The following is an 18,528-nucleotide window of genomic DNA, read 5'->3' as shown; positions in this document are numbered from 1 at the left end:
GGAGTTTTATATTCAAGAGCAGGGAAGGAAGGGAATAAAGTCTGCCTGTGAACATGTTACTAACTAGACCATTTTATTTTTTTTTTCAGATGATAACAATTTCATGTCAAAAATACATGCTTCAGTTACAGAATCAACTGGGAAAATGTGGGGGGTTATTTTAATTCAGTGCATTTGAATCCAAAGGTATAATCAAAAAGGAGGAAATCAAAATTTGCTGCAGCCCAGTACTTTCTGTCACTTTGTGCCTGTGTGGCAGGGATGGAGCAAGGAAACATGCTGTGTTACAAAATCAAGTGCAGTTTCACTTCTGAAGCTCTGCTGTTTCATTCTTTTGCATAGGTCTCAGGGGAGCCATGGCGTTTGCTCTGGCGATACGAGATACTGCTACCTACTCACATCAAATGATGTTCTCAACAACTCTCCTCATTGTCTTTTTCACTGTGTGGATCGTCGGGGGAGGTACAACTCCCATGCTGTCATGGCTGAACATCAGGTTAGTGTGCAGCTGTATGGTGCAGAAATGTCACTTTTCAAGTGGCAGCTCTGCTAATCAAGCACAGTCCTATAGAACTTGTTTGTTGCTTGCTAAAGGTGTTCAGGTATTTAGAACATAACATTTTATGGAGGAAGGTGCTAGTGCAGGCTGGGGAAGAAAGTATACTGATGCTGCTAGGAATCATTGTACAGCTTTCTAGTGGTCCTTTTCAGCCCAGTTGCGATATTGAATAGCGTTGTCTAATACAGCAGCCAGCATATTGAAAAGAAAGAATCAAACTCTCTAGTTCTATATAAACTTCTCTTCCTATTATATGAAGACATTTTTCTGTTCTTTGGCTCTTGATAATGGTTCTGTTACATTTTTTTAAGTTAAATGGAGTCTTTAGTGGGTTACACTGAACTGCATGCACTTTACCCATCTCTCCAAACAAACCTGATGTTACCTAAACAACTGGGATAACTGAGATCCTGCTGGTTGTCTTGGTGTGTTTCCTTCTGTTTTGAAGGAACCTGTGAAAATGGTAAGTAGCATGATTATAGGTATTTGCATATCCTGGCCAAGACTCACTACTTGTGGGCTGCAAGTACAGTCATGTTTGAGGATACTTGTCCACAGAAGAGCTGGAGAATCATGAATCAGTCATTGTTAAAGACCACATGTTATCATTCTGTGAAGGTTTTGGCAGTTGGGAGGGGCAAAGGTAGATAGAGTGGAATTGAAACAGTACATGCTGTACAAACACTACAGTGTGTTTTTCAAATAAAAATAATTTGTGATCCCTGACACTTGAAAGCTTGCTTTGTCTTGCTTTCTAATTATACTAACCAGAATTTCTGTCACATTAACTTGTAGTATGATAGGAGAAACAAATGTAAAAACAGTTTCAGTCTTTGGAAGAACTGCTGATTCTTAGGGACTAATGCTGCTTTTGGAAAATGTGAGTGGACTGCTTGTAACAATTGGCAGCAGGTGCTTTCTGGGTAGACAACGGTGCAGGGGAAGTAACAAAGAGACACCCAGAAATGCTTGTGAACCCTTCTTACTGAAGGTAGCAAAAGGCAGACATTTCATCAGTGATTTACAGTATTTCAGCTTGTAGTGGTGAGAGAGGGTTCAGTTCTCCCTCCCCTACAAAGAAAGAAACCACAGCTAGCTCAGTCGGAGGAGCAAAGCTATATTTACAAGCTGGATGAAATGCAAATGGATATATACACAATATACAGTACTTACAATATAGACAGAAATATACAGCAAAGAAAAAGTAATACAGAACAAAACTCCCTCCTCTGGACAGAGGAGGGTTCCCACCCTGTACCCCCTCTCTCCCCCTACCTCCCTTGTTTCCAAAAAGGGTTAGAGAGAGAGAAAAGGTAATTAATAAGGATGAAATTTTGTTAGGCTTCAAAGCTCATGCAAGGATTAATCCTCTTACCTGCTATCCAAGGTCAGCTCTGGCTAGTTGCTCAGAAGTAGACAGGCTGGAAAGGCAGAACAGACTGGAACAGAGACAGGCTCAAACTGAACTAAAACTTAAAGTTGCATTCTACCAATGAAATTCGTTTAGAATATCTGAATGTTTTCAAAATATTCAGCCAGTGTTCCAGCACTGTCCCTTTCTTAAAGGCACAGCCTAAAATGGTCACACAGCTCTGACTAACAGCAAACACTGGGAAATGGTGCTTTCCTGAGTTTGGTGCCAAATGAATCCATTTCTGTCCTTTAAAACTATCTTTAAATGCAATTTTCAGATGTTTGGCTAGAAACAAGTGTCACCACTGTGTGGTCAGGCTCTTTGACTGTCATGTCACTAACAGGTAATGCAACACCTGGTGTGAAGTCATCCACGAATCCAGTTCCAGTGCAGTTGTGCTATTACAGTATCACAGCTTAGCTCTTGGCCAACTGGGAAATAGCTGCGAGGCAGCACACTGTAGGGTTTTGGTTGTTTGGGTTTGGTGGTGGTTTTGGTTTGTTTGGCTGTTTTTTTTGTTTTTGTTTTAATTTTCCCATGCTCAGGAAGCAGCTTGTGGAAGCATCCAAAAATAAGCACTTAGTCCTGCTAAAGGTGTAATTTGGTTTAGCAAAGAGACTCTATGAACTTGGCTGCTGAATTGTTCCTGAAGGGAGAAAGGGCTAACACTGTATCCATTCCAGGCTTGCCCTTCAAGTAGGCTTGAAAAATCGTTCATGTGGGCAGCAAGGCAGAACAGCTGGAAAGGCTCTGATACTATTGCCAGAGGAGTAGCTGCCAAAAGGCAGTTGGCTGAACTGTAGTTTTTAGTGTTTAGCTACATTTTTTTGGTGAGATGTACCATTCATGCTAGTAAGTAGTAATTTTAATTGTCAATGTGAATACATGGTAAATTTCCATGTTAAGGGAAAGATATGTAAAGAAAGGAACTCTGCATAAGAAGGATTCTAGAGAACTCCATGGGCCTGCCTACAGCTGCCTGAATGTGTGCTTCTCTAGTAATGATGGAGACTGCACTTTTAGCGACCACATGAAATAAGATTAGTGCCAGGAGGTGGCAGCTGTGCTCAACTGATGGAGAATGAGAAACTCGGTGGTAAGGCATCCTCTGTGACATAGCCCTTGATGCTGAAAAGCAAGAAATCCTGTCTGACCTTACAGACTTAGGAATGAAACAAATTAATTTTCAGCTGAATTTTAGAAGTATGTTGCTTTTCTCTTTTCTATCCTTTTCTCCCCAGTGGAAGGGGTAGGCAGGAGGAGATGAAGATGATGTGTTGTCCCAATGCCCTTGCTCAGCAGCAGTGTATAGTGCTGATGCAGTCCTGAGGCTGTGCAGTAGGTAACTTCTCTGGGGTCACCTGGGATGCTTGAGCCTTGGCACTTGCCCATTAGGTTAGTCTGCAAGAGGCTGGAAATAAGTAGTGCTCTTGTACAGGATTATTTAACATAAAAGATGATAAAAGATAAAAAGTTATTTACTTCCTAGATTAAGTGGAGGCACATAGGAAACTAATGCTGTTTGTGTATTGGATTTCAATGTCGGGATTTGTGTGGACTTTGTCCAGCTCTGCTGGCTCACACTTGTATCCTGGTGGATTTTGGCTTTTCTTGAAGAAAAGATGGAAATCTGTTTAGCCATTACCAAGTCCTCATGAAGCAGTTGGCCTTTCTGCAGTGTGCAGGTGAGCACAAGAGAAGAACCTGCTTTAACAAAGAGTCAACCAAGCTGACTGACCTTTCAGCCTGGTTTAGCTTGCCTGGCCATTGTGTGGCAGTGTGGTGTTTCTGTAGTCCTGTGGGTACTTGTCTGCCCATCAATGGGGTTTCCCCATCCCCACAGGATGCCCCCTTCAGTAGTTCCCATGATCTGTGATGGGCTGAACTTCCGTAGGAACTGAACTGGGCAAGTGAGAGGAGCTAAGACAGATATCAACACCAAAGCTTCTTACTTAAGGTTGTGCCTGCACAATTTACATAGAACAGTATCAGAGTGCTAACTCCAGTCTAGGCTTCCAGCCTGGCTTGATACCAATATGTTCATGAGGAGGCAGTTTCATGCACACATGGGGCAATACCCACGTAAGGATTCAGAATTGCTTTGCTGTGGCTCAAGGCAGAGGCACATACTTCTGGCTGCACCATTAATTACATGGTAATTGTGATGCATGCTTTATTCCTTCTAGTAGTCCCTTCTCTCCTACTATAATAAAAGTAGACTAACATTAAAGTTCATTTTTTGTAAAGTAAAAAGCAGTGTAAGGAGGAAAATAAGCAAAAATGTTTTCTGTTTCACCTTGTTCTGTTCTGAATGTCTCAAGTATTTGGAAGAGCATGTGTCTTTCCAGCTAGGGTATGATACCAGTGTACCAGGGTCTACTGATCAGCAGAGGACCCATGGTTTGTGGCAGGATTAATTTAGTTTACTGCTGGAAACTAAAGCATGACTTGGATATTAAAATATAGTCTCATTCTTTGAGACTAAAACAGAGAAACAATTTCTTGCTTGAGGTTTCAGCTAACTCGGGAGTCCTGTAAATCAAAACTAATGGCAAAGTTCCTCTTTTCAGAAAAGTAGCTGACTGACTTCAATTATACGTCACAGGAAAAAAGGGAACTCCTAACATTCATATTTTAATTTTTTTCCCCCCATTTTTTTCATTAGAGATTATTGACCTGGCTTTTTTCATGTTGAATGAAGCAACACAGAGGTTAATGCCTTCCTCTTCTTTATAATCTGCCTCAAATAAGGAAGTTCATGTTTATTTTCATTAAGTAATTTCAGCTAAACTTAGCAACATTTTTGTGAATTTTAAAGCATTTAATCTTAAAATACTTGAAGATATTCCTACCATAAAAATGAAAGGTTGCACAGCTCAAGTCAGTTTAGATATTTACTGCCTTTTGCCTGACTTTGCAAATGCAATGTTTTTAAGTGGAGTGTGTGTGTGTGGGTTTGGTTTGGTTTGTGGGGCTCTCATTTCTTGGGGGTTTGTTTTTGGTTTGGTTGGGTTGTTCGGTTTGTTTTTTTAATTTAAGTGAGCAAAATGAATGAGATATTGGGAAACACTAATTCTGACACAGCTGCTATATGTGCTACCTAACTATCTGGGGTGGTTACAAAACTGACAGCTTAAGTGGCAGTCTCAGGTTATACTCTTTTATCCAGGGTGGTCCAGCTATAAAATGTGCATTTCTTGAATGCCATGCCTCAGTGTGCTGCAAAGGCAGGAAGCAAGTGTTGATACTGGTAATCCAGCCTTGTGTAACATTCTGATCTGGAGTGAGGGATGTCTAGCAGGAGGTAACATCCTTCTGGTTTTCAGTCTCTTTCCATTATTCTATAATCCTTCACTGCCTTCTGGTTGCTGCCTTTGAAGGGCAGGAGCACAGACATGGGTGCTGTGCTTTTCCCTCTGTTATGGGCTTTTTCCTTTAACCGTCTCTTTCTGCATTTCCGGTCATCTTTCCCTGTCTAGTTTCTTCTGTCTTCTTACTTCTCCTTTCCCAGTCTCTAGTTTCTCATCAGCAGTTGTAAATCTCTTAAATGCAGACTTTGAACCTCCAGCCTCACCCCTCTGCTTCTTTCCCATAGTAGGAAAGAGTGTCGTCTCCTCTTTTGGATGTCTGGAAGTAAGCATGGAAGGTGCTTCCTCATCTCTATTCTTGTGCTCTGAAACATAGTGATTCACACTAGAGAGAAAAAATGTTGGGAAGGCCCTGACCCTGAAGGAACTGGGTTGAGATATATCTAGACCACATAAATTATATGGGTTTAACTGCCAAGCCTCAGCAGGCAATTTCAGGAATCATTATCTTGGTTAGGTTAGGTAAAGAAATACTCAAAGGCACCCTGAAACCAACCTGAAACAACTTTTCAACTTTTTCTAGCAATCAGCTTTTATTTTATTAAAGAATGTGGTGGTGGGAAATCTCCTCTTTCTCTGGCATCTTCTGAGAACCAGTTGAACTCTTCCAAAATAGCTAAAAATTTCCAAAAATGCTGTACTCATTAGAGACATCTGGAAAAACTTCAATATATTAACTTGGCAATGATACAGCAAAGAGAAAAAAGTCATAGAAGGGAAGCTATTGGGCAGTTTTTAATTTTAGTTTTTGCTGCATATGCAGAGCCATCCCCGTGTTGCCCTTTCAGAGCAGGGTGCTCTGACCGGGGGTGTATGTCAGTATGGGAGAAGAGCTGTTGAATCAGGAATCCAAAACAGATCTGTCGCAAGTCTGCTATTTGTCTCAGCCTTCAAGGATTAGATGAGTGCCTGTTCTTTTTATCACAAGCTGTAGTCTTAAATATTTGGTTTGTCAAGATGTCAGCCTACAGTCAGGGCACATACACCTGCTCTTTGAAAAGTGAGGCCTCTGTGGATTTCTGATCATCTGGGCTTTTATTTCATGTGAGGAATATACAGTTTATGTAGCATGCCCTCATAGAAAACTGGGAGGAATAAACTAACCACAAGCTGATAAGGAATTGATGTGGAAACTATTAGAAACCAAACATGCTTTCCCACGTGTTTCTTTTATTTTTTAACTACAACTGAAAAAGGCCAAGCAAGGAGTACAAACACTCTGCTGTGACTGGAGCTTAATGATGTTAAACATTGATAGTCAATCATTTGTTAAACTGATGATTTAGTATGTGTTGCCAGTTGTTTTGGACTGCTCTGAAACTGGGCAGCATTGGTGGCCTCTTCCATTTATGTGTAGCTTCCTGTGGTTATTTTCTCTAATGGCTTTTTCTCTTTTATACCACGTGCAGGTTCAAAGTAGTAGGAATTGTCTTAGGTCAGCTCTGTCTGTAGCAGCTTTCTTGAGAGCTATTGTAGCCTGTCATGAATACAGGTGCTTTGCCAGCCTGAATCTGAATGTATGATGACTGTTTCTAGATATCTAAATTATAAAGTGCTGCTGTTGTTAATTTTGATGATTTTTGTCACTCTGTCATTGTTCTGCCATTCTTATTTTTGTCTGCTTTGTCTTTTTTGATTGGGTAGGTATTTTTGTGTTTGCTGTTTTGTTTTTGTGGTTTTTTTGTTGTTCTTGGTCTGCATTGTTTTGCTAAGGAGCTGTGTAAAGCTACCATCTCATGAGCATTTTGTTCACTCACATTGCATTCTTGTACTGTACCAGAGTTGGTGACCATGTTCCATCGGTGGAAGAGATGAGTGAAAGCCGCTGGCTGTATTTCAGGTGACACTGTGCTTTCCTTGATACCAAACTAACCCAGTGCTTGGCTTTTCTTCATCTTTATAACACCAAGCATCTGCTTTCTTTCTCTACTATGGCATGCTGCTACTGCTTCTCCTTTTCTGCAGTGCCGTAAATATTCCTCAATTATGAGTCTATTCTAAGCTGGGAAAGTGTGGCTCATATTTAGAATAGAATAAACCAGGTTGGAAGAGACCTTCAAGATCATCGCGTCCAACCCTTCAAGCAATGCAACCCACCTAAACAACTAATCCCATGGCACCAAGCACCCCATCAAGTCTCCTCCTGAAAACCTCCAATGATGGTGATTCCACCACCTCCCCAGGCAGCCCATTCCAATGGGCAATCACTCTCTCTGTATAGAACTTCTTCCTAACATCCAACCTAAACCTCCCCCTGGCGCAGCCTGAGACTGTGTCCTCTTGTTCTGGTACTGGTTGCCTGGGAGAAGAGACCATCATCCACGTGTCTACAACCTCCCTTCAGGTAGTTGTAGAGAGTGATAAGGTCACCCCTGAGTCTCCTCTTCTCCAGGCTTTAGCTTAAAAAAACCTCCCCCAAAACACTACAACCTTTAACTTTGTGTATGGGTAATGAATGAAGCAAACTAGCACCACTGGCCTGGAAAGACTTGACAGCTGAGAAATCATGGATGTGATCCTTAATCACACAGATATTCTTAAGCATTTCTTAGGGTCATTTTGTACAACTGTTCAGGTCGGAAGGAACTGCACAGATGATTTACCCCGGCCTCCCTGGGGATGTGCTTTTTTGAAAAATAGGGTTACCACATTGCTTTACAGGAAGATGTTAGAAGAAGTGAGAAAAAACCAGACTTGTAGTCTTCTCTGGTTGGTGGCTTCTAGAATTGACACGTGGATACAGAGAGAGGAAAAAAAAAAATCACAACACCCTGCCCCCACCAGATAACAAAATACATCTCTGAATAGAATGTACATGGAAATATGTCATCATATGTGTGTGTGTATGCATAGCACATTTATGTAAACAAAAACGCTTTGGGATTGCCCAACGTTAGGGTTTTCCAAGTATCCTGTCATACTTGAAAGTTCCCAGTGAAGCTGTGTGATTGCCAGAGATGCAGTGCATTAGCTTAAACAGAGAGTCTGAGAACCTGTTATCAATTACAGCGTTCTTGGCTGTTGCCACAGTAATTACACATGCTAAAATGTAATAAAGCCTGGTATTTTGGTAACTTGTCATCTGTGTTGCAGGGCCTTGGAAAGGTTTATGTAGTATCAGAAGAACCAGTTTCAGCCACTTAAAAATGACATAGTAATTCTGCCTTTACTTACCCCCTCCCCCCATTCCTTTCCACGCATTTTGTTTCTACTTTGCATTCCACGTTTTGTCAGCCATTTTCTACCACACTGTTTAAATTACTGAATTGTACATAGGTTTAGCATTTGAGAGATCAAATCTCAGTGACTGCTCTTCTGGAGTTCTAGCTGTAGAAGGATGACTGAGAAATTTAGCAGAAATGTAGTGCTTTGGTAGTGGGCATTAGGAGCTCAGTGATAGCCCCTTTTCTATTACAGGGCTCTTGAAGTGTGACAAGCCTTTTATGCTAGAAGTGAAGAGAAAAAAATGGAGGAGTGAAGAATTTGGTTAAATTGTTACTGTAGTATGCATATGCCTACAGATTGTAATAAACTTTCCAAGGCAGAAATAAAGGTGACTGAACTATATAATAGTTGTGTGTACTATTCAGGTATCTATCAGATACCAAACTCAGGCAAATTGGGCGGGGAGGGGGGTGGAGATGCATTTTTCACCAGTTTTGGGATAGGTATGCATTGTTACAGCTGGAAGACTGCTTGTGTTCTTCATCTGAATTGCATTTGTACACACTCAGGCAATGCTCTTATACACAGCTGCTGCAGGGGGCTTTCAGAAAGGGTGCTGGGTAAAGCAAAGATGCTTGCTGGGACTTGCAGTACCCTGGCATTGGCTGTTCTGCAGCTGACATGCCCCTCACTCCAGGTCACAGACTGTGCCTCCAACAAAACATTGTTTCCAACCAGAGCTTACCCACCTGCCTTTCTGCTAGGGAATTTGAACAAAACACAGTCATTAGCAAGGCTTTGTGTCACTGATCTCTGAGAGAAGATCTGTATAAATCAGTTCTGTAACAATTTATCCTGATTTAAAAAAAATGTTTATATAAATGAGAAACTGATAGCAGCATTTACAGAACATTCAAATTACAGGGAGCTTTTAAAATGTACTTAAGGATGTGAGATGGACTTCTTTTTAAACCACCAGCAAAAAAAAATCAATATTGAAGATATACATACATGTACCAGCTTTACTTGTACTTTTAATTATGTAAGTAGCTAACTAAGGATGAAGTTATTAAATGTTTTCTATGTTCTTTTTACGGTAAAGGAGCTTGGGAGAGACCTGAATGATTTTTTTGGTGGTGTTTTGTTTCAGGTGATGAAGATGAGACTTAGAAATCTGGGGGCAGGGCCTGCAAAGTTGTGATGCTTGTCATGGTATGAGGGCTTATGTGCCTTGAAATATAAACAGGTAGACTTGCTACCAAAAAAAAAAGTCTTACAATGCATTTCATGCTAGAGTAGAAAGTAAGAGAGACAGTGTACCAGCTGAAAAATACCAAAAGTAGTTGTGGGAATTCAAAATATGTTGTGTTAATCTGTGAACTGAGGAACATACTTTGAAACATGAACTGAAAAAAAAATCAATTAGAAATACCCAAAATATAAATTTACCTGATGAATAACTTTGGGGAAAACCCCCCACAAACTTAAAAAGGACAAGCCTCTGTCAACATACCATTTCAACATTAAAAGAAATGCCTGGAGTAAGATTGTAGTAAAATTTCTTCTTCTAAAACCTGAACCATGTTGTTATAGAAAAACTCACATTTCCTCTTCAGCCCAACAGTGAACCCCAAACACCTGGCCTGTGGTGTACTATGACTTTTCACTCAACAGTATGGTCATCCAGCTTTAGTTTATCACTAAGCCCTCTTTCTATGCCTAAGGGCAGTTAAACTCTCCAAAGCAAATACACAATCTTGTAAGTCAAGTAAAAACAGAGATATTTTGAACTGTTTGATTTTCTAATATACTGTGAAGTGAATGGCTAGCCCAGTGAGCTAAAACTATTTCAGGAATGCAAGCTATGTTCATCTTCTGGAACAACCTTCTTGAACTCCCTGTTCACATTCCCAAATGCAGGATTAACGTGAGCATCATTGCTGTGTATGGTGTAATGAACCTCCCCAGCTGGAGTTTGGAAACCCACAGATCTTTTTTCTTTTATGTGTATTTATAAAGGAATGTGCAATCATATATATTGCCATACCTGGGGAGTTTCCTGATGTTGCTACTCAGCTTTCTGCATGAGGCTTCAGTAGGTAGCTAGTTTGATTGCAGAAAACCCTTCTTGCTGTATCTTCACCACTTGTGATAACCTAAGTGGTCCCTTGTAACCTTTCAGAGCTTTTGTGTGCGGTGGTCTATTTTAACATATGTTACAATCCAATACCCAATCTCAGTCCAGTGTTCTGGTGAAGGTTCTTTGTCTTGAGCCTGGTCAGTGCCAATGAATTGCCAGGTCAAATGTGCCTAAGGGTTAAGATGACTCTATATGTTCTATTAGAAAGCACTGCTAGAAGTTCTTTGAAGGTGTTCCCTTTTATTTTAATCCATGCCATCTTCTGTGCCTGAAGGTAAACTGTGTTTGTATTACTGCTTGCCTTATGCAAGCATGTGTCCCTGGGACACACAAATTATATGTTCTTACAAGCAAGGTTCCGATTGTTTCTGGTGATCTTCAGGGATGTTGCATAAACAAGAAATAGCTGACACAAAGTCTAAGTAACAAAGAAATTGCACTGAACCATCTCAGTCTCTTCCAAGAGAGGGAAAATGAAGAAGTTAGCTATTTCAGACAATGTTTTTTTTGCTGTTGCCTGCATTTTCCTACACTTGTTATGCAACGTGGCAGGACTGAAACATAGCACATTTGAGACTGACAATCTTACCTAGTATTTGAAGTGATATAACAAAGTACAGAGATTCAGGCATGAATAGGGTTTAAAACTAGACAAGTCTGGTCTTAACAAATAGTTACCCCTAAAACAGACCAGAACAACCAGAACATAATTGCAAGGATTATGTACTCATCTTGGATAGGAGCACCATGTGAAAGGATGGTACGGTAATACGATACTCAATAGCTATGCAAAAGTGAGCCTACAGTCTCCTATTAACATTCTGTTATCATCCACCATCTCATTATACAGACCCTCCCTCACTCAGGTGGGTGGCTGGAACAGACAGGCCTGTTCTAAATTCACTGTGGGCATGTTGTGTTTGGTGAATAAAACTTGCAGCAATTAAGATTGAGTCTTTGTTTAAAAAAAAAAAAAAAAAGAAAATAACTTTTTTTTTCATACAATGCATTAGAACTTGGAGTGTGTGACTTTATTTAAAACAAAAAATCATGTATTTGAGCCATTCTTGGGCCTCCCTGGTTGCAAAAGTTACTTGCCATGTCAAATACTGAGGTTTGGCTTATCTTCAGTCTCTGGTTTCTTGCTGCTGGACATGAGGGATATTCTCCACTGAAGAGCATGTCACCCACAGTTCATCTTTTGAGCCAAAAATAGTGTTTGCTAGTGTCCTAAAGAACTGACAACAAAGGTAAGCAGTTGACATTGATGCAGAGATGGAGTTAAAGCTGTTGTCTAGAGGCAGCTGCTACTTGAGTGTAAAAGTATTCTGTTTATGGCTGTATAACTGCAGGACAATAACAGACAGCTCTTCCTCAAACTATTCTTATAACTTCCTTGAATGCGGCTTTGCTGGGTGCTTAAAGTGCTTTAAAAATGCATTCTGCCAAACTTAAAGCATTTGTAACCCTCAGTAATACCACTTGCTTTGTTTTCCTAATGTTTCTTTAGGGTTGGGGTTGACCCAGATCAGGATCCTCCACCTACTAATGACAGCTTTCAAGTCTTACAAGGAGTAAGTAATTATATTATTTGTCTATTACACTGGTCTTATTTCATAACTAAGACAATAAAGAACTGTAGGAGCTATGTGCATAGATAAAACATTTCTCTCTTAGCTGGCAAGTCAGTAATGCTTTTTACTGTATAGTATTCAAGTAATGCCCCCTAGAAAATGTTCTGTGGCATTGAGTGTAATGCAGCAGTGTTAAAATGATTGTGTATAAGTACATATAAGGCATCAAAACTGTTACCAAATCTACTAATACACTCTAAGAATTTGCTTTCCTCTCCCCCCCTCCCTATGCTTGCTTTTAACATGCTACAGCATAAATCTAGAATCAAAACTGTTACATCTCAGCTCATGTATACTGTACCATGAGCCATCTGTATCATTTTGCTGTATGATACAAAAGGAGCATTAGAAAATTGTTATCTATATTCAGCAAATCTTTAGTGCACTTTTCTGTGCATGAGTAACAACATAACAATTGACTTTTCCCCTGCAATATGTTATTGGCAAATAAGACTATTGAAAGAAGGTTGTTCAAAGCTTACTCCATTTTAAAACTGAGTGAATTCACAGAAGTGGGGAAAAAACAGCCCAGTATTTCCCAGGCGCTTCCTTTGTCCAGACCTTATTTTCCACTCTCCCAGAGTACTGCTTGACAATAATTGTTGAGCAGCATAACTGATTGCTTGTGGAGCAACCTGCTAGAGGAAGGTGAATGACAGGAAAGGCAAATGACTTGGGATTCAGAGTCTGCTTAGGGTGCAAGTCTGTGAACTGGGCTTTGTAAACCTGAAATTGTAGGATGCTGATATTCAAGCTGGTCACAGATACATGTACAGGATACTTGCTGTATTTGAGAGCAGCTTTCTTATTGACAGTTTCTACTGCTTTCCCCCTACTCCCCCTTTTTTTTTTTTTGGTCACAAGTTGTACAGATAAAAGTTACTTGCTCAGGAAGCATCTCTTTAATTGCTGAAATGGCATTAGGCATCTCCGTGCCTTTTTTTTTTTGTAGAAGCCACAAAATAGATTCTTAAACAGTGGGTTTGGGTACCAAAGGGCTTTGTATGTGCCTGGAAGAAATCAGAAAACCAAGACTCAGAGCACATATTACTATACAGTTATTGCATAAAATTAAGGCTAGGAAGTGGTATCGTGGTAAGATGGCTTTGGCCATTTCAGACTGAACTTGTCACTATTTGGGGGAATTGCTTTAACAGGAAGTAGAGCATTGGTATTCTGTTCTTATTCAGTGTCGGGGTTGCTTTTTTCCCTTGTAAACATAAAGCACTTACCCATTTGTTATCCTCTTTAGCTGTGCATGGCATTCCTAATAGAGTTTGTTAATTTGTTCCCTTTGGATTCCTCTTTCTTTCACAAAGCCAAAATTAGCAGCATGTCACAACTAAAGAAAATACATCATTTGGGATGGGGAGGGTGTGAAAATATATTAATTTTCTAACTCTTGGTAGATCATGAATTTTTTTGCAGATCAGAAGTACATGGGACAATCCTGGTTTGATATTTTCCAGTAATTTGGAAGATTATTTTTACTTCATCTGTTGAACTGGTCTTAACTTTGGCCTCTGGCCAAAACAAATAAAAAATCAAAACAGTAACAAAAGTAAAAACAAATGCAGCTGCAGACCAGCTGGTGCAATGACTTGCAGCACTGCTAGTGAAGGGATTATATTTAACACTGTTAGGACTTCTGAGCTTGATCTGAGCTTACAAAATCTGCATGACATTCCTCAAATGTGATTTTCATATGGATTCCCTGTTAACGCACATTTCTTTTAAGTGTGATACATTTCATCAGGTTCCTGAGGGTCTGTCAGGTACACTAACTTCCTTTGTTCTTCCAGGGAAGCAAAATGTAAAGGCTTAAGGAAAGAACATGAAACAGAGCTAGAATTAAGGCAGCCAACTGAACAATGAATAGTGATCAGTCTAGATTATTCCACTTCATTTTTTTTGGGAAGGGGGATGGGGATGAGACATCTTTGAGGCTTATTTGTCAGTTTGGGACTTATTTCTGTACCCATTATTGCATTAACTGTGTGATAAGCTTTTAGACTCAGGGGAAATTTGTATTAGACGTCTTGTTAAGGTAACTTGAGGGCAATGAAGAGGGCCTACTTCTCTGCAGTAATTTCTAGGGAAAGTAACCATCTAATTATAAGCATGTCTTTAAACAGCTTTCATCTGCAGTTCAAGTACACTATTCAAGTAATTTGGCTTATTTTGGACAGGGTGTTATAACTTCAATGATTGGAATGTGTGATTTGGGTTTTTTTTTCTGTCTGATATAATTGATTATGGTTTTTTTTCTTATTTTTAGGATGGCCTAGATTCTGAAAGAAGGAACAGGACAAAGCAGGAAAGTGCTTGGCTCTTCAGGCTATGGTATAGCTTTGACCATAAGTATCCTTTTGAAAACAAAGCTTGGCTTCAAGGCATGAAATATTCAGTTTTCTTTTCCATGTACCTGTCTGTAGCCATAAGCACTTGAGAGAGTCAAACAGGAGAAAGGTCAAATATCTGACAGGTTCAAAGCACAGAAGTGAAGTGTAAACTCACTGATTCAGAAGAAGGACCTTTCTCTGATGCATCCTATGTCACACTTGCTGGAGGACAGAAACCAGTCAATTCTCAAAGTTCCTTCCTAAAAAATAAGACAGCCATTTAAAAGACAACCATTTAAAATCCTCTGTTTTGTTCCACTAAGCCTCACTAATGTTCATAGCACAAACAAGTTTTTCAGTTCATTGTGTATGTCTAAGCCCCAACTCGGCGCTCTTGAAGAGCCTTCTGGTTTTGTGATGAAATTCTCTTTGGAAACCCATTGCTGATATAGGAAGCTCTGGAAGTAAAAATCTACATGTGATCCAGCTTATTCCCTTCAGTATATCCAGAATTTCCTTTGAGTGTTGAAGCAGAGTGTGTCCCTGCATATATATAGTACTGTGCAACCTTTATGAAGTTATCACGATATTTAGATCGCTTTGTTTAAGCTTCGGAACAATTTTTGTGTAGCTATCCCATCTTTCACTTTTTAATAATAGATTTAATATATTCTTAATCATATAAATAGTCATATGAATGTCCTGCTTTAACAACTTACATTCTGCTAGTGGAAAATGACAAAGATCATCCTGTGGCCATGGCAAGTTGCCTGTATCCAGATATTCAAATAAATTCCAGCTCTTGATTCCTAGAAGTATGTGAACATATGTAAATACCTGTGACAGTGTTTTAGTCTCATTGCAGCTTGCATCTGAGAAGTCTTTATACTGGGGTCTTAGCCACTGGTTGATGAGACTGCTGGTCTGATTGGAGTAGTCTCCTTTTGTGCCTTGTGCACCAATGTCTCCCACCCAGGGAATCCTAGGTACAGTGTTGAAAGCATTCAGATCTTAATAGTACTTGCCTGTTCAGAATAAAATCTGTGACCGATGCTTTCAGATACAGTAGTATTGGGCAAAAGCCCAGAAGGAGGCGTATGTTAAATGCTCATGTATTTTAGTGGTTTCAGGTTAACCTTTTGAGTTGTAGTGGCTGGTGTCAAAGTATATTAAGGTAAGTTTTTATTAATAAAACAAAACAAAAAACCCCAACAAACAGAAAACCCCAAAACTTAAACATCAAAAACTTTTGTGGTAAGAGCACAAAGTTCTGTCTGTGGCTGACTGCTGCTTTTTGGTCTTGTTAAGGAGGAAGCAGACTTCCCCTGCCTTTACAAAAGGGATGTGACTGACAAAAAAAGAGTAGGCGGCAATGCTGCGTTCCCCTCAGCTGAGCTAGCACAAGTGCAGTCGCCAGCAGCTGTAGTAAGGACAGGAGAGTGGGGTGGAGAATGTTCTAGGTGAAAGTCACAGCTTCATGAGCTGTTTCACGGAAACTTAAGGATGCTGATCACATATTTGCTTTTTCAGTGGTGACTAGCAATTTTTAGGGAAGGTTTATGTGCCATTTGTGCCAAGGAAACTGACATCCAGAAGCAGAACTGTGTTATTGTACCTTAGAGGTAACTTTGTGCTCTTCCTCTTGCAGGGAGTATTCAGATAATCCTGGGCTGGGTCAGCTTAAATTTCACAGAAGGAATGATCTTTAAAATTGCCACCTCTGTGCCCACGGCTAAATGTCAACATATATTTTGCTGTTGCATTTACTTGGTTTATGGGTAGAAAGGCAGATTATCTCAAAATTCACTTTTTGCAAGGGAACTCTACTTGAAAAAGATGCAAATAGATGCACTTGGCAGTGTGCTCCAGTGCTGGCTACTGGCTGCAGAGCTCTCTGTGGATGGACAACCAGGAACTGTATCGCTGTGGAATACAGAGTTCATTTAATGTCACGGGCTGTTCCCTGGATTCACCCACAATTGTTAAACATGAAGAAAACTGCAACTGTGACATACCAGATGTCTTTCACTGGTTTTCTTTTACTATGGCTGAGTCACTGCATGCCTCCATACAGAGCAGTGTGGAGGCTGGTAGGTTAGTGTAAGGGCCAAGAGCTTCTTTCTTTCCAGGACTGGGTGTAACTACACTAGAGGAGGGAAGAAGGAAACATAACTCTGCAGTTATCATGCTGATATATGCTCGACTAAACATGCTAATGCCAAACTCTGCTAAAGGGGAGGATATATTTCTGCTAAAACATCCTTTTTTCTTTTTTTTTTTTTTTTTTTTTTTTTAACCCACTTTTTCAGCTTACCACCTTGATCTGTCAAAAGCGTCAGGGAAACTATTATATTCACAAATGGACTTGATTACATCTGTGCTTAGAGGCTTAAGAAAGTAAATAGAATATTTGCAATGTATATTTTACACTCGGCATGATCAAACTGACTGGAAAACACAAACAAACAAACACCCCCCCCCAAAAAAAAAACCAAAAAACAAACCCACATCAAAACAACAAGCCATCAACAACCCAAAGTCCTGTATTTCTCATTTCAGAGAATGTTTGGAATTCATAGCACTCCTCTCCTGAGCTCTGTTCTTTTGCCAGTTAAGATCAGCATGCTGCTCTGTAGCCTGGACACCTTTCTTTGACTCCTGAGCGCTTCCTCAGGCATATCATCAGTCTGGAGCACCAGTGTGAACAAATATGTGGGGGGAGACCTATGAAAAGAGATGTAAAGGCACCTTCCTTTCCCACCCCTGTGCCTCCTCAATGTAGGTAGCATTGCTTTCCTTCTGTCCTATATAGTTCTTGCTGTACTGATTTCCTTTCAGACACTGTGTGGCATGTATATATATACACTGCTGAGATGTCTTTAAGCCTTACCAGAGAAAGATCCCTGGCTGCATCTCTGTACCTCAGCTACCATCTAGCAGTTAAAGTGGCTGCATTGCTTTGAGGGCCCTGGATGAGCAGTATTTCTTTATCACCTTGTGGAGCTGAATAAGTATGTCACTTTGTTACCTCTGGCTTGCAATCCTGACACAGTGTTCCCATTTGCAGAGCACTTGGACCTCCTCTTGCTCATTTTGGCCCTGGAGAGCTGGAAAGTTTGCAACTGCTTGAAACTTTAAGAAGAAAGATAGCTAGTTCCCCTTGCAGTACATGTGTAGGTAAAGAAATTATGCCTAAAAGGATCCAAGGAAAAATACTGGGGGAGGATGTCTTTAAATTATTGTTTACAAATGCAGATATTTTTTTCCCAGTGGTTGTTGAGCAGAACCACATTTATATGCAATTTTCTTTTTATTTTCAATAGTGGTTTTAAAGCACTGATCTGTTTTCCTTAACTACTTTAAGTTATTTAAAGCCAATTCTCACTCACAGTGGCCCTCCGTTAACCACAACTCTGCCCAGCTGGTGTGGCCTGATAGCCCGCTGCCTGACAAGTCCTCAAGTTTATGATGTAAGTAGAATGACTCACTACCTCTCTGTTTTGTTTTATTATTTATTTAACTCTAACAAAGCAGGCAAAAGGTTTGTATCATATACATACTGCAAAAAACTGCTGGTCTGTCCTAGGCAGAAAAGATTTAAGATACTTTCCCTTGAGGCAACAGCTTCTGTCAGTAGAAATCAGAGCTGGTCTTACTATTCAAATACCACATTAAAAAAATAACATCTAAGGATATTGAAAAATTAGGCTTGGTCAATAAACCAGCTGAGGGAATCACTTCAATATAGTCAGTTCTTTCTCAACACTTTTGAACGAGGTTCTTTCCCCGTTACTTCTAACGTTACATTGAGGTCTCCTTCAGAGAAGATGCTGACACATTTACCCATGCCGGAAAGAAATCCGGTAGAGCTTCCCTTCATTGTTTCCACTGTGAAATTTGAGATCT

At 40.0% G+C, this 18,528-nt stretch overlaps 1 protein-coding gene across 1 annotated transcript; it reads left to right on the top strand.

Annotated features, from left to right (window-relative positions):
* Positions 1-308: 308 nt before the first annotated feature.
* On the top strand, positions 309-18,092 carry LOC137440477 (sodium/hydrogen exchanger 7-like; the record flags this gene model as incomplete). Its single annotated transcript, XM_068136721.1, has 5 exons — positions 309-496; positions 7,122-7,181; positions 12,157-12,220; positions 14,559-14,641; positions 17,987-18,092. Coding segments are annotated over exons 1-5 (453 nt in total), but the record flags the coding sequence as incomplete, so codon positions are not given.
* Between the last annotated feature and the right edge of the window lie 436 nt (positions 18,093-18,528).

This window comes from Melanerpes formicivorus, unplaced genomic scaffold, assembly GCF_026170545.1.
Source record: "Melanerpes formicivorus ecotype bairdi unplaced genomic scaffold, bMelFor1.0.p_v2 SCAF_3060, whole genome shotgun sequence".
NCBI lineage: Eukaryota > Metazoa > Chordata > Aves > Piciformes > Picidae > Melanerpes > Melanerpes formicivorus.
The sequence above is the reverse complement of the archived record's forward strand: the minus strand, read 5'-3'. Positions and strand labels throughout refer to the sequence as shown.